The following is a 23,669-nucleotide window of genomic DNA, read 5'->3' as shown; positions in this document are numbered from 1 at the left end:
CTTTCAGTCTGGTTACTCATCTAGGTTTGTAAATGTACTTTTGAGGAACTGCAGAAAATTAGTGGCATTTCTGGGGTTTGCTCTTTAGCAGAAGTCCTGCATTAACTTCTGTCCCTCGGTATTGACATTATTTCTGCTTGTGCCTTATATTTAACAGATTCTGAGCTTATATTAGCATTTCACAAACATTTGTCACCAGATCTCTTGGTTATTTCTGGGATCTTAGTAGTAAGTTTTCAGTGGTTTAATACTCTTTATATGTTCAGAGCAGTACAGAAAACAAAGCCAAATTTATTAGAACTGAAACTGATAAAGGCACGAACACAGATGATTTCTTAAAATTGAATTGGAGACGACAAGAAATACAACAGGCTGACGCTATTCCAAAAACATCTTGAGCTCTCCTACTCCTTTGAAATATCTAAGCAATATAAATGAGCATGTAATTCCCACTGACGGTCAAGTTCCGTGCATAGTATACAGAGCTTTGGCACAGTGTGGATAATAAATACGGTATGGGAGAAGATGCCAAGAAGCAGTCAAAGTTCCCATTGTCTGCACAAATGCCATCATTTCATTGCAGGAATACCAGTCACATGCAAACACTGAAACCTAGTGAAAAACTCTCCCCCAACTTTCAACTCATGTAACTCCTTTCCTATGCAACCTACAGCAGAGATGGCCAAGGGGCTGTAGAAAACACAGCCAAGTAGAATTGCATGATCACACAAGAAAGGCAGGGCAAATGAAAGTTTGGCTGTGAATTTTGTCAAATTAAAAGTATAGCAAACAAACAAACAAGGTAGCCTCTGGCTCCTTCATCTGTGCCAATCTCACACACAGATCTGCATTCTCCTGCAGTGGCCAATTTTTGCCAGCTGCTCAGAAGTCCTACTGAACATTTTATAGGTGGGATTGCTTTCCTCTCTTTTTCTGCCCAGGAAACAAAGTTCAGAGCAGAACTTGCAAAAGTCTTTGGAGAGGGAGCGAGCATGAAAACATGGGAAAAAATTAATCTCAATGGAAATCCTTGACTAATTGACAGGCTGAAATAAGAATGACCATAGACCTCAAACTATGCCAGGCAACCAGCCTGCTCCAGGCACTGCAAGCTCACTCAGCCAGCCACATGCCTGGCTGTTTTGCTTTGCCAGCTTTACAAGGCCTAATTAGCTCTATTCCTTTTGTTTGTAATTACAAAAGCAAACAGCCCTTGGAGAGTGAGGGACTAGAGGAGGCAGCTCCTTGACTGAGCTTAAGAAAATGTTTTAAATAAAGTTTGCCTCTTATCACAAGCAGTTTAAAATATGAAAAGGATGAACACAAGAGCCCTGGTGAATGTAGAAAGGTTTCCAGGGCAGGTAGAAGCAGGGGGGTAGAGCCTTGTTACCCTGGAGACATATCAGTGCAGGTTAGAAGAAACCATCCCCATCAGGAGCCATTCTCTACCTGGCCTGCACAAATGGTACACTCAACTCCTCATGCTGTCACCAACTAGCAGAAGCACAGTACACTCCCCAAGGAGCTTTAGAGTGAGATGGATGCTCCCCCAGCCCATCTCTTCATGGCCCTGTTAACCCAGAAATATCAAGGAAGTGCACTTAAGAGTTTAAGAGACACACATGGATCAGCAGGTCTCTCACTGAAGGCAGAGTATCTCATGCAGGTAGCCACAGCCTGCACATACCCTAAGCTAGATAAAGCCACAGAAAGCACAGCTCCACTGAAACAAAGCACCTCTCCTGGGAGCACCATGGCTCCACACCCCATCCATCCCTTCCCCATTCCTGCAGCTCCCACTCCCCCTGTAAGGGAGCCATCTGCCTTCCCCCTACCCCTTCCTGCTCCACCCAGGGTGCAGCCTGCCTTGCCAAGGGAGCAGACCTTCTGGTTCCTGGGCTGCAATCATAGCAGATTACTGGGTGAGTTTCTGCCAGAGGCCACAACTGCCTGACTCACTGCAGAAGATCTGTCCCCACCTCTGCCTGCTGTAGATACACACAGCTAAACAAGTTCCATTCTGGCAGACAGCCTCCCAAAAGCCCAAGTCCCAGTCTTCTCTCCCATACACACCATCCAAGTTCTGCTCAAAAACAAGAAATGAAGTAATAGCCTGATTTTCCTTAAAAAAGTCCATTTATTGAAATTGTTTAAACACTTTATACAAGTTCCCAATACAAGCTTCTGCTCCCTGGCTCAGGGTTAATGTAAATACGAAAGCATAGGCTTCATCAGCTCTTCAATGTGACCTGAGCTGCCACCTCCTAAGGCAAAAGGTCTCACGAGGCAGCTGCTGTGCACGGGCGATTCCCCATGGAGAAGTGGAAGCCATGTGACCCAGCTCCAAGTACAGGCCAACATCAGCTCAAGCCTGAAGCCAACGCTCTGGGTGGTTTCTTTTAGTAACTTTATGCTGCAAAAGTCAGGTAAGACAGAGGTACAAGGCTTGTACAGACCACCACCACCACGGTGGTACATAGCTCAGCCAGAAGCTCTCCCTGTCTACAGAAGGAAATCAAGAGATCTGATGCCTCTGAACACATACACAATTGTCAAGCCTGGTCAGAAGCAACCATTTTCCTTCTATACAAAAAGGTTGAGCTTAGGAGAGGTGGTACCACCCTTCTAGGAATTATGAGATTTAACTCCCAGGGTAAGTAAACACCAAGTGACTGACTGCGCGTTTCAGGGGAAGAGGTGGAAACATTTAATGAACTGCATAATTTTTTTTTTTTTTTGGATATGACTCAATATGCAAGGATGGCTTTATCTTTAAAATGTTTCTGCCTCTTTGGTGAGCTTGGATTACAAGAAAATGCCATAAACTTCGGATCAGTTTTCTTAGAATTTGCCTTCATATCATCACTGAAAGTGTTTAAAAGAAATACAGGATGGAATGGCAGCGCGTGAGGTATGCTTCGGGAAACATCAGGGAGTGGCAGTGCATTCAGTTTGGTTTAACACAACTAGCTGCATAAGGCAAACAGAGAACAGTAAACTAAGCCCAAAATGATCCAAGGAAAGAGGGAAGTGTTAAAAGCTGACCTGTAACACACAGAAGTGAATAAAGCTTCAAGCTCAGCTGCCAGGGTGGGAACATGGAGAAAATCACTGGCAGCACTCGGTGTCTAAGTAACAGCCCCGCCAGAGACACACAGTGAAAACAGAAGGCAATCATTTTTCTTGAGCTCTTCCCTGGCACCAGGCAAACCTGCAGCTGCTTTGGGAGTCTGGTAACTTCTGTAGTTGCTACCTTACACTGCATCTTCCTTTGGCCAACAGCATGTGCACAGACAGCATGGATTTCTATAAAGTCACTGCAATTTAATAGTGTCTGACCCTTTGTTTGCACAGAAAGCAGGATGCTGTGCTGAAGATGATGCCAATAAGACAATACAAGAGTATTTTACATCTCTTCAAACATGCCTGCATTTAAAGTCTTTTCCCCAGAATTATGTTTCCCCTTAAGCTATTGGTTTCATAATTTTGTATAGAATATATGTTCCTTTAATTTCTACACATACCACACTGGGCTCTAACTTAATGGGATATGGGACTGAATTGTTACCATCTATTTTAAAAAAAAAAAAAAACCAAACTAAAAAAAGCACCAACATCCATCTATAAAAACAGTATTATTTTCCCTTTTACTCCCAAATACTAAACTTAACCCAAGCTTGGAGGTTTCATCTTTCCAGTGGCATTACCTATGAACCTAGGCTAGCCTTCCTCCATGGGCTGGGAGAGAAAGGAGAAGTTATGTCCAGTAGCAAAGAGGATTACAAAAATATACACATTTTTGGGAGAAGAGGAAGGCAGAACCTAGAGCCTGGACTCTGCTCAGGACAGTGGCATTATAGTGTCCTCTTCAAAATGCTTTCACTACCATTGCTGGTGGCTCCTCTTCTTTGTTTCATTATACATAATCCTTCCCTGTGGAGGAGGCATTTTTTGGGTAGCCTCGGGCGGGTGGATATGAAGTTTCTCTCCGTGGACACGAACAGCAGAGGAAGGATCCCCCCAGTATGGCCAGAGATGAAGCTGCCCAGCCAATGAAGAGAGCTGATCCAAACTCAAATCTGGGGAAAAAAGAAGGGAGAAAGTGAATAACACTGCAATCCAGAAGTATTACTCATAGTAACATGTTCACACAAAGCAGAAGGAAGCAGAAACTGGGATGGACACGGCTTCCGGCAAGGCAGCAGTTTGGAGCAGTCTGAGACTTTGTTGACCCTCAAACCCAGATCTTCAGCATCAGGTTAGTTCACTATTTTGGGTCACCCTACACAGCTGCAAGTGAGCAGGTGCGCACTGAGACCAAGCTCTGTGCAAAACAGCAGTGGAAGAAAATCATAGAAGTCACATCAGTTAGGTCTCTGTCAGAGATGCTGCATCAACAGAAAGCCAAGACCTAAGAGCCCCATGGATAATCTGGTCCCAACTCTTTCTTCACAGTTTGAAGCCAACCCAGTTAGTTCAGAAAATTCCCTTTTTTCTTTTGAGCTACTGCTACTCCAAACTAAGCCCTGTGAGCATTTACCACACTAAACTGTAGTGTCTTATATCCAAAGGGTCAGTACCTGGTGTTGACGGGGGTGAAAGGGTCATAAAAGGCCCGAGCCACTCTGTTGCCATACCACGATGTGGCCACCAATGCTGCCAGACCTGCACATAAAGGGAACATAATGTCATGGTTTAAGAAAAAACAGTAAAATCATCGCAAAAGTATGCATGCAGCAGAATCAGCATCTGGAGTAATGCTCAGCTGCTGCTACCCTGGGCAATTCTGAGCTGTTCCAGTTAGTTTTGGTTGAGAGAAAAGCTAAGAAAGGATTTGAGGTCCCCCCACAGTTACAGTGCACCAAAATCAGGACTACTGACAGCCTTTCACGGAAGCAGGGTCAAAGGCAGCTCTGCTAACAGATATTGAAATCATGATGTCCAGAGAGAGAGTGCAATGCCAGTGCCAGTAGACCCATCTGATGCCTCAGTTAGCCAGAGCTACTGTGCCAAAGTCCGCTAAGACCAAAATGCCATCTAGAAATTTGCACATTTAACAATAAGCACATCTGTATGTTACAGACCTGAAATGATGAAGATCACCCCACCAAAGACAGCCATCCGCATCTTCTTGACCTGGTCATCTTCCATGCACTTCATGCATTTCATGCCAGTTACAGCAACAAACAAACCCACGAGCCCCAGGAGTATTGCAGCCACCATCAAAGCCCTCGTGGCCTGCAGACTGCCTGCAAGACATAAGGATTTGAGTTACTGAAAAGGAAACTCAGAACACAAATAGAAATTCAAATTACTGTCAAAATACTCCTATTCCCTAGTTACACAGGATACATCCAAGCAAGATCTTGGTCTTTGGTCTCAAGACTGCCAAGCATCAGGATCAGAGGACTCTCAGCCTCTTCTAAAATGCATGGCAAACAAGGGCATGCAGCCTTTCTGCAGGAAATGACCTGGGAATTGCCCTCAGACATCTTTTCTTCCTTGATCATTTGAATCCCAATTGGAAGGACATATCTGTTTATCAAAAGAAGTATTCAGATTTAGTCTCTACCTTGACAAAGCACTTAAGCACATGTTTTAATATGAATAGTGCCATACATATGAATAGTCCCACAGCAGACAGCAAGGCCCCTTTACTGCTCAACACTTCCAAAACCTGTCTTTTATACAAATAACTCAGTACCGATTTACATTTTTTTTTTTGTGCTAAATTCTCAGCTTGAACCCCAAAGGGTACAAAAATACAATTGCAACAAAAACAGGATTTTCCCAGCTAATTGAAAAATAGGTTATTTTCTAACTAAAATATTTGGCTTAGTTGACTCAAATGTTTTAAGAGGCTCTTGTGCTTTTGAAGAGTTGGTGCATGGGGTGGTGATTCCCATCTGCAAGTGTTGAATTTGCCCGAGTTCTCAGAAGACAGACTTGATGTACTTTATCCAAGATTTGGTTTTATGAGGACTGAGCTGAAGGCATAGACACACTAACCCTATGAATGTGAGTTACTGGACTCGGATTTTCTTGATACCAAAGAAGAAAAATAATTCAGTCATTACTAAAAAAAAACCCTCAGGTGACAAAACATCTGACTAGCAGTGAAATAAGAGCCTGAGCTTTATTGTCTGGCAAATCAGGCTTGTTTGAACGGCATGGATTTTAATATACAGTCCTGTAAAGACCTGGGAACAAACAGGGCTGGTTAATAAAAGCAATAAGCTCCCAGGAGCACGCTGTAACCAAAGCAGCAGAAGTGTCCCCTGACACAGAAGACGATCTGCAAGTGACACAGGTACTAGCAAAGTATCACCAGAATTTTTCCCAAGTCTGGAGCTCACTGCTCAAAACACCGTGATTGCCTCCTGCTAGAGCTCTGCAAAAGCACTTCAGGCTTGGAAGTTTCAAGATTTAAGCCTATAACAGAGTAACTTCACAGTCAATGCTGGTAGGGGAACCTATCAGTCCCTGATACAACAATGGGCTGTCTGGCTCAATCTGAAACTCAGGAATTCAGAGTTGGCATTGGCCAGGAGGGGGGCAAAGCCTCACATCCATCTTCTGCAGCTTCTTTACTACACTTTGCCCCACAGCACTGCTTGTGCAGGAAAATTCCTGTGACACACACCAATATCAGGCTGTGTGACTCGAGTTTTCTGGATCTGCCCCTTCACACATGATCTTATTGTTTTGTAAATAGATTATGAAAATAATTACTAACAATACAACTAAAAGGCAATATTCAGAGCAATAGGAAGTGACACTTTCATAATATGAGTCTTGGCTTTCTTGGGAAAAAAGTCCCTCAATCAGCTTGGCTAATATTATCTCTTGCATCCTTCAAAGGCGAAGGTGACACACCTCCGCACCGCCCAGGTGTTAATCAAAACCCATCTGCTGCACTGATTGCAGAAACCCATTAACAAAGCCATTTGTCACTTAAGCATAAATCACCACAGCAGTATCCAAACTCGTTTTTAATTAATTTATCTCCAATGTTAGAAATTACTTTTGGAGTGTAATCTCTATCTTACAAAAGTAATGCCAACTTTCAGACGGACTTCAGCTGACAAATTACCACCCAGGCAGCCAATTCAGCTGCCATACATTTAAGGCTAAATTGTGGCCTATTGCGGCAACTCTGAAGAGGCCAATAGCTGAATATTATTTTTACTTAGCATGGGAAAGGGTATTTTCTGCAGAGATAAGACAAACCTGTTTTATCAAGAGTACAACAAGTTGGGCTCAGTCTTGCTGCATGAGAAAATTACTTTATAGGAGAGGGTTTTGAAAGAGTTCTTTCATGATGCTGGAAACAGGCAATGTTATCTCTGAAAACTAGAATACTATTTAAAAGGGTGGGAAGAGACCTCTCACCTTCAAACACGATGCTAAGGAACAAACACAGGAAAATGCTGGAAAATGTTTCTATGACCTCTGAAGACCTAGCTATGAAACCTGCTAAAATCTCAAGATTTGTAAGTATTAACTGGATGCGTGCCACAGCACAACTCTGCAGAAACAGTTGAACAAAACACAGTATTGTGAGCATTTCCCAGAGCTGCCTCCTCTCAGCAGAGCCTGGGGGAACATCTCCTGGTGCTCTCACCCCTTCCTCATGCACAGCTCAATGGCATAGAGGACAAAAGCATTTAGGAAACTCGCAGTAGGACAGAAAAACAGGTTGAAGCATTTGCAGAACATCCTGTTCCTTTATCTCAAGAAGCTGTAATGTGACATGGCTGTATTAGCCAACCACCCTCCACCCGCCCGTCCTGTGCTCTCAGCACAGGCTGAGAGGCGGCGTTTTCGTCCTCCTACCACTTTTGCAATGTGTGCGGTGCACTGACCACAGTTAATCATCACACAAGCTACTAGTTATTAACTACACATTAACAGCTGTGTTGTCAATGAAAGCTGCACATCCAGAGGCTGGGAAAGCTAGTTTAATAATAGTTCTGTTGTTCACATGGGCCTTTCCAGGTGCTTTAAAAATCCAAAATTATACAAGTATACTATTGTCTTGACCTGCTAAACAGGACTGGCTACTGACAGCAAGTAGAAGTACTCCACAGCAATTTAACTTTATGACTTCTACCATATTAGAGACAACATGATTTCCCCCACACTCCTTGCTGCTGCAACTGTCTTACCAACAGAAACAAGAAAGCCCAGGAGCCTTTGGGGAAGAAAGAGTCCTGTAGAAGGTGAGACCACTGGCCTGGCACCCAACAACAGCTGTCAGATGGCGACAGTATTTTGTCAATATAAACCAGTACTAACTTGGAAGCCAAGCCTTTTTGTTGCTGCTTAGTAATGAGAGACCCAGCCTGAAAAGCCTATAGCAAGAAAGCATCAAGGACTGAAGAACAGAGGCTTAAAACTACTGTTGACAGCTAATAACAAATGTGTATTCTGCAAGGGATATAATACATTTAAGTTTACAAACATGCTGCTGCAGCTCATACCTGTTTCACATAATAAACCCTACTTGTTTTAAAAACATGCCAACAAACGTTTTGACCTAGTGGGTTTGGACACAAACTACCTGATGCAGTTTATCTGAAGCCTACTTTTTCCTTCCCACAACTATCATTAACTGACACAGAAGTAATTGGTGGTAACTGCTTAGTTATATATACACATATATATATAAAATAATGCAAAAGTACTTCACCTGTGGATGTTTGAGGGTTTTTTCCATCATCACATTTTCTCATTTAATCTGTTTATATCATTTACGCTACAGAAAAGCTGTTGGGAAAGTGCCATGGGATTTTTGTAATGCCTGTTTGTAATGCAAAATTGCTGTAATGGTTCTATGTGCAGATTATTCTCTGATAGGGATGCTTATGGACTGCCCTACTTGTATTTAAAATATGGGCTTTTCCTTCCCTTCCCACGGGCCTCCATCCAACCAACTGATGACAGATGAAACAGATGCTGTGCAGCTCCCTCTAATATCTGCAAGAGAAGTTCCCCGGGAGTTACACGAGCTCCACATTGCAGGAAGCATGGTACGCCATCCACCTCCAAGAACAGTCAGCAGCCTTCAAAGCCTTCCCACCAGGGTTCATGAAAGCTGGATCCCCTGGAAGAAGTGGGATCCGATCTCCTGCTGGTCGGCCCTGCCAGCATGTGAAAGTTACTATTGTGATCTCAGCTTCAGAGGTGGCCAGCAAACATCTCTCTCACTTGCAGTCATTCTCACTGCACTCAAAAGCTACTAATGGCTCGGAGGCTTTCAACCCCCTTACCAGACCCTGCAAAGACCCACCCTGTATACCCCTCACCTTCAAAGCATCCCACCACAAGTCTAGAAGACTGGACAGAGGAATCTAGGCAAGATAGGGATTCTGGGTCATGTTTCTTGACAAAGTGGAATGGGTGGGAAGTCCTCACTGCATGTCTGGTGCAAAAGCAGCAAGTTCAGTAGATGACTGTGGCCTTGTACTCTGCTTACCAGAAAGCAGGAAAGGTTCAATGCCCTCCTACACACATTAGCAGAGAAAGGATAGTGCTAAAAAAAGCAGCACATGGTACCACCATTTCCAGATTCCTGATGAAAGGAGACCTGGACAGCCTGTTTTCCCACGAAGCCTGGAAATTCCCTTACCAAGAGATTTAACACATAGTAACACCAGCTACTAAAGCTGCTTAGAAGCTGCTTGTAGAGCAATAAAGCCAGTGTATTGCAACAGACTCCCATCCCCTCTTGCAGAGGCACCAGGGCACACAAACAGCCTCAGTGGCATTCCAAATAACCCTCTACCTTCACAAAGCCAGCACAAGTGAGACTGTTTTATCACTCAATCACGATTTTTCATGAGGAAGGAACAGGGATTGAGAAACACAGTAGCAAATTAACCCTTAACCCACATGAAAGCACAGATACCAGCAGGTTCTACCTGCTTACTCCAGATCTGAAGATGGAGAATTGGACACATGCCCCTCATGCTTTGTCCCTCCCTGGGCCACCCTCCCAACTCCCCCACCATCACAATTGAGCTACAGTAACCTGAGCATGAACCCTTCCTTTCCCCCACCCATCCTCTTCCCCAGCTCCTGGAACAGGCTGAGCTACAATGGTAAAGGTGTAGGAGGGAAGATTTCATATTTCAGCGATGCTGCTTGACCCAGAGGGTATTCAAACCCTTGTTTATTTTCTGGGCTAGGGCACAAAGGCTCATTGTGGATGTACTAGGTTTGGTGATGAAGCGATAGATGAGTCTCAGCTTGTCTCAAGCACAGAACCTCTCCCAGCAAAACCAAACGGGGCAATGAGTATCTTCAGCTAAAACAGCCTAGACAGGACCCACAACAATCTCTGCTCAGAACAGTAGAATGTGGTTAGGTGGGGCTGAAATGTTTCAGAGACAGGTACATCCTCCTGTGTGAGACCATTCCCCTGAGACCCCGAGGAGCACAAAGCTGAGCTAAGCTCCATGGACCATGCTGGAGTGCCACAAGAACAATGCTGAGGCTGTGCAACAAAGCCTTGTTGCAAGGGTGGCATTTGTTGCCTCTATGTCTGCGTGTGGCCACGCACTGCTTTTCACGTAAGCCAGCAAAACGCAGCCTTTCTATTGCCTGAATAGGAGCAGTGACATAAGCCCTCAGCTGAACACAGCTGCGGGAGAAGTGCCAGCATGGGTGCACTCCAGCAGTGTGCCCACACGGGAAGCTTGAGGCCTCTCACTTGATTATTGGTGCTCATCAGCTTGTGCCAACCCCACCTCTGCCTTGGACCGATACAGAATCGGTCCAAGCAGCCAAACATCGACACATCCAGAGGAATGGCAACAGCTAGCAGATACCCAAAAGTTTGCTGGCAATGCCTTCCAGAATTCTCACAACCGTGAGTTACTGCAGGTGTGAGAAGGTTCAGTCCTTTCTGAAGGGACAAAGTAATTATAGATGTGAGCCTCTCCCATACGCTCACGAAGCTTCTGGCATGTGAAGAAGCTCTGGCAGGAAAGCGCAGCCAGGCAGAAGTTTTGCTCACATAGCTGTACCACCTTCCACCTTCACCAGAACAGAGATAAACGCAGTAAGGGAGCTCTCCACTGCACCTGTCCCGGGGTGCGGCTGTCGCTATAGATGGTTTTGGTTTGGTTGGGTTTCTGTTTGTTTGGTTTTGGTTTTTTGCACCTCCACCCAAACCAGCGCTGCTGGTCCCTGCCGATGCCTATGTGACTGTAAAACCTTGAGGGCACACCAGGAGGGAAACCGGCAGATAACGCGATAACGTTTATGCCCCCCCCCGGCACGATCTGCTTTCAAGTGGGAAAGGCACAATCTAAGCAAGCTGAAGGACCGAAAACGCGAGGGGCCCTTTCGCCAGCCCATCACCTGCGATCTCCCCGTTTCTTGGGAATTTTCAAGCATGCTGTCCTGCAGGGCCAGGAGCTCTGCAAAAACACAAAAGGAGGCACACACACACACTAAAAGCTCAGCCTTCGTCCTTGGCACCTCTCTCCCCCGTAGCCGTAAAAGAGAAGAGCACGTATTGTTCGCTGGACAAAGGTGAGGGGAGCAGCTGGTTTCGGTGCTCAACCATGAATGGGCCAGGTCTGGAAGGCCTGGGGCAGGTTTCTGGGAGTCTGTTCTCGGCGGGTTCCGCAGTTGATTCCGCAGGCAGGTCTCATTAACAACACAATGGACTGCGCACAGCCCCCGAGGCAAGGTTACCTTTCGCAACCCATCTAGGGGGTGGATGGAGATTCCTCAGCCCTGCTGGCACCTTCGCCCCCCACCCCCAGTGCGAGATAAAAAGGCTTGAAGCTGAGCTTACACATAATTACCACTCAAAGCACCCCGGAATGTGTGCTCAGCCCTGCCCCGATTAACTCAGCCCCGCACCCCGCGAGTGCCAAGTGGGTGCGCAGCACTCCCGATGGGAGCAATCCGCACCTCTGCGGGGCCTACGAGCGTTCGGAGCAAGGGAGCACGAGGGACTGATGTGGGCTGGCCGCGAAAGTGGGGCGGGGGTGTCCGACTTCACTGCGTGACACACAGGAAGGGCTGGTGGCAATCGGACTCGGGGACACTCCCCACGGGCCTCGGTTTACGTGAAACTGCCTGCTCAATCCTTCGGGAAAAAGAAGGTGACCAAGGTGGTAATTATTATTTTATTAATTAGGCAGGGATAAAGCGAGGGACATTGAGAAAGGAATTTTGTGGGGGTATCGGCATAAGTTTTCTTCGCCAGCGCTCTAGATATAGCCCCCACTTAGGGCTCCAACTCGGCGTGAGCACCCCGAGTGACACCCCAGCCACCCTTGCCCATACCCCAGTGACACCCCCGCCAGCCAGGCTGCAGCTCCTGCCTGCATGAAATGGCTTCACCGTCCCACGACAACATAAGAGACTAAGGATTACCTTGACGTACTGTTCTGCCTAAAAACTTCAGGCAGTGCTACCTGGGCAGGAGGCCAGCTCACCTGCCAGCCTTCTGCTTAACAGCTCCACTGGAGCAGCAGAGACTTTCCCAGAGAACAAAAGACTGAAACAGTCAAAGGCAAACATGACCCGTACTCTGAAAGCCCACTCCGGCCCCGCTGCTGAGCTCCGCTCCCTCTCAGCCGTGCCTAGTCCTTGGCTGAACCTCCTCAGCCAAAAGCTCTTGCACACAAACACGGCACTTTCCCGAACACTTGTGGAGGATCTGACCCTTCCCCTCCCGGGACCTTTTTCGTTGCGAGGGGAAAACAGGCAGCCGGGGTGCGGGCAGGGGGCTGCGGGGCGTCCCGGCCCCCTACCCGAGTATCGCCCCGCCGAGAGCCCCCGCTCCCCACCCAGGGAGGCGACACTGCCCAGGGTGCCCCAAAGGACAGTCACTGTAGAGCCACCCTCTGCTCCGGCGGGGAGAGCCACGGCGGGACCCCAGGAGACGCCACGCGTCCGACCCCCGACAGGGTGAAGCATCACCAAAGAGATGGGGGAGCCCAAGCCCTGCCCCTTCAACCCCGAAGGGCCACGCTGCGTAATTCCAGCGGGACAGAGACCGTGAGACCCGACAGCAACAGCACCCCTACTGCGACAGGCACTTGGGATGGGTGGGAGGGACGACACACGCACGACGACGGCGGAGATGGGACACTGGACGTGCAACAGGGCTGGCAACCCCAGTCCAGGTACTTCAGCTGAGCTTCGACGCGACCGACACCGCCGTGGGGTGGCGATCCCCAAGAGGCTCGTACCCCCAGCCCCGACCGAAGGGGCACCAGGGTGGAGGGGACGGCCCCGACGGGACGGGCACCCCCGGCTCCCTCACCGCCCAAGCCCCGACTTACCCTCCAGCTTGAGCAGCGAGTCGTACACCTTGCACTGGATCTGCCCCGTGCTCTGCATGGCGCACGACATCCACAGCCCCTCGTAGAGCGCCTGGGCCGTGACGATGTTGTCCCCCGCGTAGGATGCCATCTTCCACTGGGGCATGGCGGTGCTGATGATAATGCCGATCCAGCCCAGGAAGGCCAGCACGAAGCCCAGGAGCTGCAGCCCTCCGCTGGCCATGTCTGGGGTGGGGACGGGGACAAGTGGCTGTGAGGGGACCGGGAGCGCGCGCCCACTCCGCTCTGCCGCGCGCACGGCTCTACCGCCCGCGCGCCGCCCCGCGCGCCTCTTAAGCCCGCGCACAGCGCGCCCCCTGCCGGCCGCGCCCCGGCCCCGCCCCGCGGGGGTTCCGCGGCCCCCCGCCGAGCCTCCCGAGCACCCCTGAGCCTCCCCGCATCCCCCGAGCCTCCCCCCGGCACCTCTCAGGCACCTCCTCCCCGGCATCCCCGAGCCTCCTCCCGCACCCCCGAGCCTCCCCGGCACCCCCGAGCCTCCCCCGCACCCCCCGAGCCTCCTCCTGCACCCCTGAGTCTCCCCACGCGAGCCTCCCTCCGGCACCCCCTCCACCCCCTTCCTCTCGTGGTTGCAGCGTCGAGGGGTGATGTTCATACCCCACTCCACCCTCCCGTGGAGTTCCACCACCTCCCGCCCCCACGTCAGCGTTTCACCCTGATCCGCACTCTCTTCTCAGCCCCACGCCCCCACAGCCCCCGCCTAGAGCTGGGAGTCCAGAGAACATGAACCCCCCCACTCAGCTTCCTCGGGAATGGCAGCCCCCCGCTGCTGTCCTTAATGTGTTGGAGCTGCAAACTTCACCCTCCGTCGGGCACCTTCCCTCCCTGAGCGAGCACACTGGATGGGAAAGTGGAGATGGGGCTGTGCCAATTCCACCTGCTCAGCTGGTGTCTGTGTGACCGACCTCCTCAGCCCACCCCAGTGCTGCCAGGCAAGGCAGGGGGGCATTTCCCACCTGGCAGACTCTCTGCCGGGCTCCCCGGACATGCAGCACACGTGGGAATAATTGGCTGCAGAGGAGGCAGTAGAACAATCATGGGAATTATGAGTACTATGATTTTAAAGGGCTTTCAGGGAGGCAGCTGCGCAAACACTCATCATCCATGTACAAATCCAAACTTTTGAACCAACCATTTTAATAAGGACGATGTGCTGTACACCTTTGCGTTACTGGACCTCTCATTACTGGGAGAAATTTCGATTTTTGAATGCTTCAGTGATTTACTAAGGTTTATTGAAACTAGGGGATTACAGAGAAGGAAGGAGTGTCCTCTCTCTTGGGCGTGTGTTTGTCCAGTTACTATAGTTCCCCTTTCTACTGCGTTGATATTTGAATATTGACAAATCCAGGCTCAGAATAGGCAAAGTGAGGAAATACTGTCTCCTTCAGAGGGCATAGGCTGGGTGGTGCTGCCTGCCCTCACCACAGGCTGGATGGAGGGGACGTTCAGCCTGGACCTGCTGTAATCCCAAACTCTGAGATAAACAGGTGATAATTCCTGATAAAGGTCCTGCTGGAGGTAGAGATGGGGTTGCATTGTTTTGACACAGTGGTTTGCTGCATTCTGATGACTTAGGAGGTTTTGCTGGAGCTGCTTCCCGAGATTTGCAAACAGACAAACAAAAAGATTCGTGATTACCTGACCCGTCCTGTGCAATGCCGGGGGTGAGGGGCGTTAAGGGGGAGAAAAGCAACTGCAGTCTCACCCCACGGGCAGAGACAAAGCACGGCTGGTTTGCTAGGAAAACACTTGCAGCTGCTGGTCCCCAGCGTCCCGGCAGCAGCGCTGGTGTGATGAAATCCATCCTAGTTACCTGGTAGCAAACTTTTCCTATAATGTCCTTTTTTCACTCCTGAAGGAATAGGGAGCTGTGAATCTGCAGCTGAAGAAACGGCGTCTCCGTGGACCACAGTTTTATAGTTCTGGGAGTGAGGAAGAAGAAAGCAGCAAAGTTTTGTATTGGCAAGGCAGAGATAACAAAATAGATGCATTTCTCTGCATATTCATAGAGAATTCCCCGAGATACAGGGAGCAGAGAAACCAGCATGGTGCTGGCTGTTGGAGCTGGTTCCTGTGAGGAACAATTCCTTGCCTTATGAAGAGGCAGGGCAGAAATCCATGCAAACCTGAGGAAAACAGTTAGGAGTGTCTGGGTTTGATCACTGATGTCTGCGTAGCCATATCAGTCCAGCAGTGTTCATCTGCAAAGGAATGTGCAGTTTCCCCAGTGCTTCAGAGCACTGAACTGAATCACCCCTTTCCTGATCCTCCTGCCACCCCCCCACCCCCGGCAGATTGGGCAGCTCCTCAGTGACTCCTGCAGTGCAAGGTCAGCTCTGGGCAGGGTTACAAATTCCAAAGGCACTTTTAGCAGGTTTAGATCTCTTGGCTGCTGGCTCTGAGCAGGCAGGAGGGGGAACAGCCATTCTGTATGGTAAGAACTTGGACTTTCTACTGAACCTTCTAGGAAAGTACAGGGAGGAGTCCTGGGTGGCAGTGATCTGATTGCGCTTGCGCTGGAAGGAACATCAAAAGTGGTCTTGGGGACATGCGTGCAGCAGCACATGATGCAGCACCCTGACCATGCTGCTGGCTTTTGGGATGACTGCAATCCATGACCACCCTGTACTTGGGAAGAGTTGGGCTTAGGGGGTATCCTTTGGGCCAGTTTGTGTCAAATCTGTCCATAGTGTGAGTCTGACTGCCTGGACATACAGTAGGACACCACGTGTCCTCAGTTTCTTCCCCTTCTGTAAGGCCATAGAACTTGACTTGAGACAGCCATATTCTGTTAGGGGTACTGTGGGATTAGGGTCTACACCTGCCTGGAGATGGGTGCTGTGTTCCTGAAAGGCTGTACAGCCTTCCCATTGCCCCTCTGTCCCTGATGGGTGCTGCAGTGGGCGGTGTTACTGGGTGACAGAACGGCCTTGGGTCAAACAAAGCCAATGAAGGCAATAGTGACATACATCCATGTGCTCTTGGACCTCCCAGCGTCCTCACAGACTGCAGCACAGATGTGCCTTTGTGCACACCTTCTAGGCACAAATTCGGTGGCTGCATCTTGCTTTGTGGAAATGAGAGCTTGAAGACAAGTTGCTCATGTTTCTTTGACCACTGAACATCCCCTGACAACCCGTACACAGTCCCCTCATGCACAGAGTGCCAGCTTCATGAACACCTAATTTATATTTTGCTTTCTAAGGACAATTTGAGGTTGATACTTATTACTCACATCTCATGAAATATTTCAAAACCCAGCAACTATTTCTGTCGAATCATCACAAGGAATTTAAGATAAATACTGAAACTGCACTTTCCCCCTTCATCATTCGTCAGTGTTCTCAGTGCTCTGGAATTTGCAGTGAATTTTACAGTATCCCTAAGAGCATCTAGTCTCCTCTTCTGAACTCCCTTTCTTTCTTTGAGACATGAAATATCTTATTTCTTTTATTCAGATGATTTTCTGCACTGCTTCAGTGGGCAAAATAAACCTTCCTTTTATTCAGTAATCACTGTCTTTCCTCCTCTGCTTAAGATTTTTTTTTTTATTATTGGAAGTCCCAGAGGGTTTTCACTCTATTTTCACCTAGTTTTTCTACCTAACTTTGGGAAATACCATTCCTTCAGATCGTTAATCTCAGCTGAAAGACCTGGGTTTATCCAAGATGTTGCAATCTCCTCTGTATTCTCTAGGCTAAAGGTACTTCGCTAGTGACAGTCCTTAGTGATTGGTCTGTTCTTAAGTAAACATGTGAATATTAATTTTTTTTTCCCTTTACAAAGCAAGATCAAGTGAGAAGAGGCATGTGCATAGACAGTGGCTGAAATCAAACTGGAATGTTTCCATCTGCAGCTATACAGGCTCCTCTGATTGTTCATAGATGTTGTCCTCATGTCCAACAGCCCTGGCTGCACTGGCCAAATGCCTAACACCTTGGTCATGTCGCTCCTTTGGGTGTTGTTAGTCAGAGAGCAGCCTCGCCGCTGTACTCAGCAGAGATCTGAGCTCTGTGGGTAGTAAACGATACCTGTTTCCTTTTCTGGCAAAAACAAGCTTTAACACTTGCCAGGACTTGCAGGTGAGCAGCCTGGTTTCCTCTTCTCTCAGACATTTCTCTGGGAAGGTTTCACTATGCAATGCCTGTGTTTGGGGAGTGCGGGCTCACATGTGATTTTCTGTCCTCATATCCCCTAAACTTGGCCCCGAGGCTGCCCCGAATTCATCCTTGAGCTAAAGCTCATGTATTAGGGGGAAAAATCTAATTCTAAGTCATTGTAAGTGTGGGCAGGTGCACAGAGCAGCACAGCTGCATTTTCCTGCTTTCAGAGTGAAGGCACAAGCTTCACAACTGGACGAGAAAACGGGAATGGCCAGACAACATCACCTCAGCCCACTGTTTCTGGTGGCAGTCAGTTGCAGACCCAGGGAATAATGCAAGCACATAGTGACCCTTCCCCAAAATGTGTTACAGCCCACTCTGATCCATGTCTGAATATATCCTGAGCCAGTACCAGTACTTTCAACTTTAATTTTACGCACTCAATTATTTCTCCATAAATTCAGCTGATTGTTTTTTGAACCTTCTGGCACCTGCAGCATTCTGCAGCAAGCAGTTTTGCAGGTTTACTCCGTGCTTCACAAGAAAGTGCAACTTTTTGTTTCTTTTGAATCCTATGACTTGCCGTTTCACTTGATGTCCCAAAGGTTCTGGAGGCAAAGGGCAGACTGATGGGACCACATGCGTTTATCTCTAGTTTACCTTGTCTAGAAAAAACTTAAAAAGACTTTCTTGTTTATCTGCAGACTGCTTTTTCTTCTTTCTCTCCCTCTTACTCCATCCAGGAGAAACACCTCTGCTGAATCTTAGCTCCAAGCAGTTTTGCAGGCAGCACCCAGATGTCTTTGCCCAGATGTCAGGAGGATCTAAGACCACTGCAAATCTTCCCTGGGATTAGTCAGGATTGTGTCCAGCCCAGCCTGCAGTGAGGGGCAGACATTGTGTTTGACCATGGTAGCAGCTGAAGCAGCCAAAGATCACAGCTTGCAGGGCTGCAGAGCACAGCAACACAAAGAAATCTTAACCCTTCATCTGCTGCTCCCATTCTGTAAAAAGTTTTAAAAGAAGGTTGTTGCAGAAGACCTCCTTCAAATTACTCTTACTGCCTAAAAGGCCACAGGACAGTGAACAACACCAAAACCAGAGCTTTTACATGCACAGCTGAATTGAAATCTCCATTTTCAGGACAAAAGCTCAGATTTCCTCTTTGGTATTGAAATTTGTGGTTTATGGAGGCAGCATCAGTTAGAGGGACTGACAGGACTTACTTGATACTGACTACACACAGTAAACATATTCTGAAAGTATGATTTTAAATGGGCTGTATGAATTATTCCTTCTCAAATGCTGTGGGACAGAAACAGCATAAACCTCTCTGTGTTTGGTCAGCAGACATGACCTGGAATTTCTAATCTGCTGGAGATAAACCAAGCTAATTATCAACCCTCTTCTTGCAGTCATTCAAACATTCACATTTCCCCACCGGCTCTAATAAAGTTACAGTTTTGGGAGTAATTTCATTCTACTCTTCACATGATGGATTTCATCTGGCTGTAGTTAAAATGTGCTTATATATAACACACTGATGTTGTGTGAGGCTGGCTGAACTCCTGACTTCTCCTCCAAATCACCCTCTGCTGAGGGCTCTGAAAGGGATCGAGTCTCTTCCCCGGCTTCTCGTTTTTCACCTGTTCCCTTTGTTTCTTCTCCTCTCCTGACTCAGCAACCCACAAATGACTGCAAGGCCCAAGACTGTGCCTCAGAGTGCGCCAGAACACTGAAATCTTTCTTGTTTGTAAATAAATGATTTTGGCATGTGTAAAGCTGCATTGTGTGTGTCATTACCCACAGCTCGCAGATCGCAGGGCTTGCCTGTGCAAGGCAGTGAGCTGCTGAGAAATAAAGGTGGTCCTGCACTTGGCTGCTCACATATTGTTTCCCAAAGTGATACTGGAAGCTCTGCCAGAGATTCCACAGCACAAAACCCATCCCTTAAAGGCCATGAGATTTGACCTGCATGGTAGGATTTATTTTGTTTTCGATTTTTCTATTTTAGTATTGTTCTTTCACTGGACATTCTGTACCAGAGGCCAGATAGAAAACAAAAGTCAGACACAATCAAAGTACTGGAAACAATGAGTTTCATAGTACTAGAGAGGTAATGGTGGGAAAAGCAGGGAGTTATTATATGCTGTAGGTAGAATGTAGTGCTACATCATATCATCAACAAATGTCATTTTCAGAATGTATGAAACTAATCCTGGTTTCAGATGATGGGACAGGTGTGGTGAGGCATCTAGGGAAGAGGTTCAGCAGTGAAGTGGCAGGTGAAGAGTGTGCCTTGTTGAAGGGTCAACCACAAAGTGTGGCCACTTTCCCCACCATATGCCACTCGGATCAGGTGGAGCACAGCAGCTCCTGCTGTCAGAGTCTCAGGGCAGGAGAGGAGGAGCAGTGAGAATAAGTGAGACCCAGATTTGACTGAGAGAGAGGCAGATCCATGTGTGTGTGTCATACTCAAGTTCATAAGCCATGAGAGATGTGCACCAAGGTCCTGACAAGATAAAATTCATCTCTAGTACTGTCCACAAAAGAGTTTTCAAAGTACAATTAGAAAAACATCTCTCAGATTCTCCAAGAAATGGGCTGTGCGAAGACCTAACCCTTAGTATGCACCCATCCTGTTTGCTCTCACCATGTTCCTGATGCCTCCAAGGTCTTGATCCTCCAGGTCAAGTGATAGCAAGAATCACATTTCTACCCAAATCTCACCATGTGTCCACCGGAAACTCGGTAGTGGCTGGTGTCTGTGCTTATTTATAAGCTTGATGACCTAGCTATGGAATGAAATTCCCGAGACTGGCAAGAATCTGATCACTTGCAGAATCACCACTGAAAAATTTTTCTCTTTGGAATAACCTCAGGTTCTTCTTCCTGAAATCACATGAAGGAAGGAGAGGGCATTGGATTGATATTACAAAGAGATAGGAGAAGGAAGAAGAGAAGATTCCTAATGACTAGGTATGAAGTCCTCCACAGGAACTGATGTTCAGACAGTACTGAAGACAGAGTTACCTCTGTGAAGTCAGAGTTACCACCATTTACATTGCTCAACCACCGAGCAAGTGAGCCATCAAGATCAAATACCTGTGAGTTTGGTTTTGGGGCAACCTTCATGCCAAGGAAAAGCCCAAGCTGTATTCAGCATTTTAGAAATTACTCAAAGATTCTGATCCCAGGGTATGGCTATGTCTCACCTTTTTGTGCCTGGACCACAACCTCTGTCCATTTCCTAAGCCCTTATGACATGTCAAATAATTAGTGTTGGGAAGATAAAGTGATCCAGTGTCCTTCCTAGAAAGGCTTTGCTATAAACTCTTGTAAGATTTCTAGATCAGGCTGTTAGGGGCAATGTAAAGTTTAGGAGATGAAGTTTCAGGTCTTTCTTGGTCCTTAGTCCCTTTCACATGTTGCTAGGAATTCCTCTGTGGATCAATATGACCCCACCCATTTGTGATGTCCTTGAATGTTGGAATAATTCAAGATCCAAAGATTACTGTTCTGTAGAAAATCTTATGATACGCCAGAACCAGTTAAAAACTGCTGAGCATCCTCACAGACACACTGACCCTGTAGAACCATCTTCCATCAAGGAATTGTCTCTGGAAACTGAGAGGAGCAGAAAGTTGGGATTTGTAAGTATTGGCAATCTGCTTCAGTCCTCTTTAAGACATCAAAATCAGAGCCAGGTATTTCTGAAGCACTCAGTAGCTGCTGCTGAGACACACATGGCTGGATTTTCCAGTAGGAAGCAGGGTTAAGCATTTAAGGAAGTGTTTAAATGTGGCCAGTTATTCTAGTGCCTACGTGGGAATGAAACTCTTGAAAAGCCTTTGCTAAGTGAAAGACCCATCTGCACTGAAAGCAGAGCTTGTGCGTGCTCATGTGTGTAGACAGAGGAGGAGGAGGAGGGAAGGAGTTTCTCCCCGGGACTTTCTAACACACCCTTTATCGTTAGGACAGGGAGAACACATTGGTAATCCAAGGTCATATTTCAATGCCTAGAGGGAGTTTAAAAACCCAGTTATCTGGCTGGAGGTCAGAGGCTGGGGGTGTTTGTCTTGCAGCTGTGTCTCTCTGCTCATGAAAGCTCCTCCTTAAGCCCGATGTAGGCAGAGGCTTTGCTGATAGGTGTTTTGGGGAGCACTCTGGTGAGCCCACACCCTGTGCTGCTGACAAAGAAGGTGAAAACAAAGCCTAAGCCAGAAAGGGGCGGAGGGATGAAAAGAGAGCTTGGATGAGGAAGAGCACATCTCCATAAAGAACAGAATTGGACCCTACATGAACCAGGACCACCAGGGCAGAATAGGGACAGAGTAGGAGAAAGAGGGAAAGAACATGCTGTGCTTTCCTCTCCTAGTGCACAGAGAGGCTCCCATGTGAGGGAGAGGACAGGACAGGAGAGTGGAGAGGAGAGGAGGCCTCTGAAGACACTCCCTGTATAAATGCCTTGGGTGAGATGAGCACTAGAATCATCTGCTGTTATCTCCTATCTCAGGGCTGCAACTGCAGCTCTGCCCATGTCTCCCCATTCCTTAGTGATTCTGCCAGGGATTAGGCTGTCCTTTCCTTTTCTCCTTCCTCCTCCTCCATGTTTTTGCCCTCCAGCCTACAGCACATCTTGCCTGCATGATGAAGGCAGAGAGTGATTAGGTGTATGTGAACCAATAGGGGCTCTGCTCATGCTAATTTGTTCAGCAGCAGGGTCAAAAGCATCCCCACTCTGTCAGCTACCTGCACAAGAAGAGGGCTGGCGTGAGGGGCTGGCCTTACAGGAGCCTTTGTTTGCAGTTGGATTCTCCTCCTTGCCCCAACCCATCTGTGCACAGACCTGGGGGTCACTCTGCATCAGCTCTGGGCAGTGTTGGATGTACAGTTTGGATGCTGAGTATTAAACTGAAGGGGACAGTGAGTGTGTGGGGAGGAGTTGGTGACAGGCAGGCTGGCAGACACTGATTTTCAGAGTGTTGCAGCACCAGAGCTCCGCAGAGAAACTCCTTGCAGATCCTGTACCCAAGCCCAACCCCAGCTCATCTAACCAGGTCTCAAAACTGTCCTGTGCTCATGGTCCGTGAATCACAGCAGCAACTGTTTTCCCTGAGCCTCGGCTGTTGTCCTCCTTGTTTTTTTATAGTAGATCAAACATCCTGTTAACAGACTCTGAATTTCTAACCCCATAGTTACTTTTATCCCCTCCTCGATGAGTCTATTAGAGGGTCTTTCATCACTCTGATAAGCAGGTTGGTGAGTAGCAGCGAGGGGCACAGAGGTCTGAAACGGATGTTTCTTGTGAAGTGAGTCACAAGAGGGGGTGGATTCCAGCCAGGAGAGCCCTGCAGGGTGAAGCACACATACGGCCCCCCTCACTCAGTTGAGGTGAGCCAAGGTCCTGAGGAGCAGCCGAAGCACAGACACAGTGCAAACCTCTCCCACCACGGGACCTTTTTTCCTGTGCTTTTCTCTGGAACTCTGGAAAGAGCTAAGTATTCACGCTGCTTTCCCTTCCCTTCCTGCACGACAGCTAATAGTGGTGCGGACCTTGCGCTTCACTTGCATTTTATCACGTTTGCATCGGGGCACGGGAAAGTTCAGGCTCATACTGGGAAATGCACGCTTGGATGAGGATGACGCCGCTGGGACGTGGCAGGACATTAATAGCCCCCGGGGTGCTTGGGGACGAGGGTTGTGCACTGGAACTAGTGACATGCCGAGAAAAGGTGTGTCTGATCCAGTACCCAGATCCTCTGCCAGTACACGCCCCGTGGAGCTGGTATGCAGTGACGGCATCGTATATTCTCTGGCTGCTTTCAGGAAACCCGAGTGGTCACACATGTTTTCACTGATAAGGATCTTGCCACACCCAGGCAAGAGAGTCCTGCCCCGGTGTTAAAGAGAAGCGGGACTGTGACTCCTCGCTCTCGATCTGGAGGCACTTAGTCAGAGCCTCGTTTTCCCCAGCTATAAAATGGGTTAGCAATACATCGTTGAGATTATGTGTTTCTCAGGTGTGGGATTTCACAGGCAACCATTAAACGAAATTTATTGTACTGAGAGAAGGTGCACAGTACTTTGAGAGCCTGAAAAGACTGCATTTAAATGCTTATTTTAGCTTTTATTGTTGGAGTGATTAGAAAAGCTGTTTTAAAGGTCTGCATACAAGCATCATACCTGTATGTAT

General features: G+C 47.8%; 1 protein-coding gene across 1 annotated transcript; it reads right to left on the bottom strand.

The window, feature by feature from the left end:
* Window positions 1-2,117: 2,117 nt before the first annotated feature.
* On the bottom strand, window positions 2,118-13,588 carry CLDN1 (claudin 1). The gene is made up of 4 exons (XM_050308454.1): window positions 13,311-13,588; window positions 5,085-5,249; window positions 4,581-4,665; window positions 2,118-4,079 (listed from the first exon to the last, which is right to left on the bottom strand). The coding sequence occupies exons 1-4, from the start codon at window positions 13,531-13,533 to the stop codon at window positions 3,917-3,919; spliced, it is 636 nt and encodes a 211-aa protein (XP_050164411.1). The 5' UTR covers window positions 13,534-13,588; the 3' UTR covers window positions 2,118-3,916.
* Between the last annotated feature and the right edge of the window lie 10,081 nt (window positions 13,589-23,669).

Source organism: Myiozetetes cayanensis, unplaced genomic scaffold (genome assembly GCF_022539395.1).
Source record: "Myiozetetes cayanensis isolate MyiCay16 unplaced genomic scaffold, myiCay2020 scf13, whole genome shotgun sequence".
Taxonomy (NCBI): Eukaryota; Metazoa; Chordata; class Aves; order Passeriformes; family Tyrannidae; genus Myiozetetes; species Myiozetetes cayanensis.
Note: the sequence above shows the minus strand (reverse complement) of the source record. Positions and strands in the feature narration are given on the sequence as shown.

Bases quoted from the DNA above. Each gene is read 5' to 3' on its own strand.
- CLDN1 (XM_050308454.1), bottom strand. From the start codon at position 13,533: ATGGCCAGCGGAGGGCTGCAGCTCCTGGGCTTCGTGCTGGCCTTCCTG. The intron at 4,666-5,084 runs GTCTGTAACATA...CTTTATGTGCAG, and splicing joins GGTGATCTTCATCATTTCAG to GTCTGGCAGCATTGGTGGCC. The intron at 4,080-4,580 runs GTACTGACCCTT...TTTTTTCCCCAG, and splicing joins TTCACCCCCGTCAACACCAG to ATTTGAGTTTGGATCAGCTC.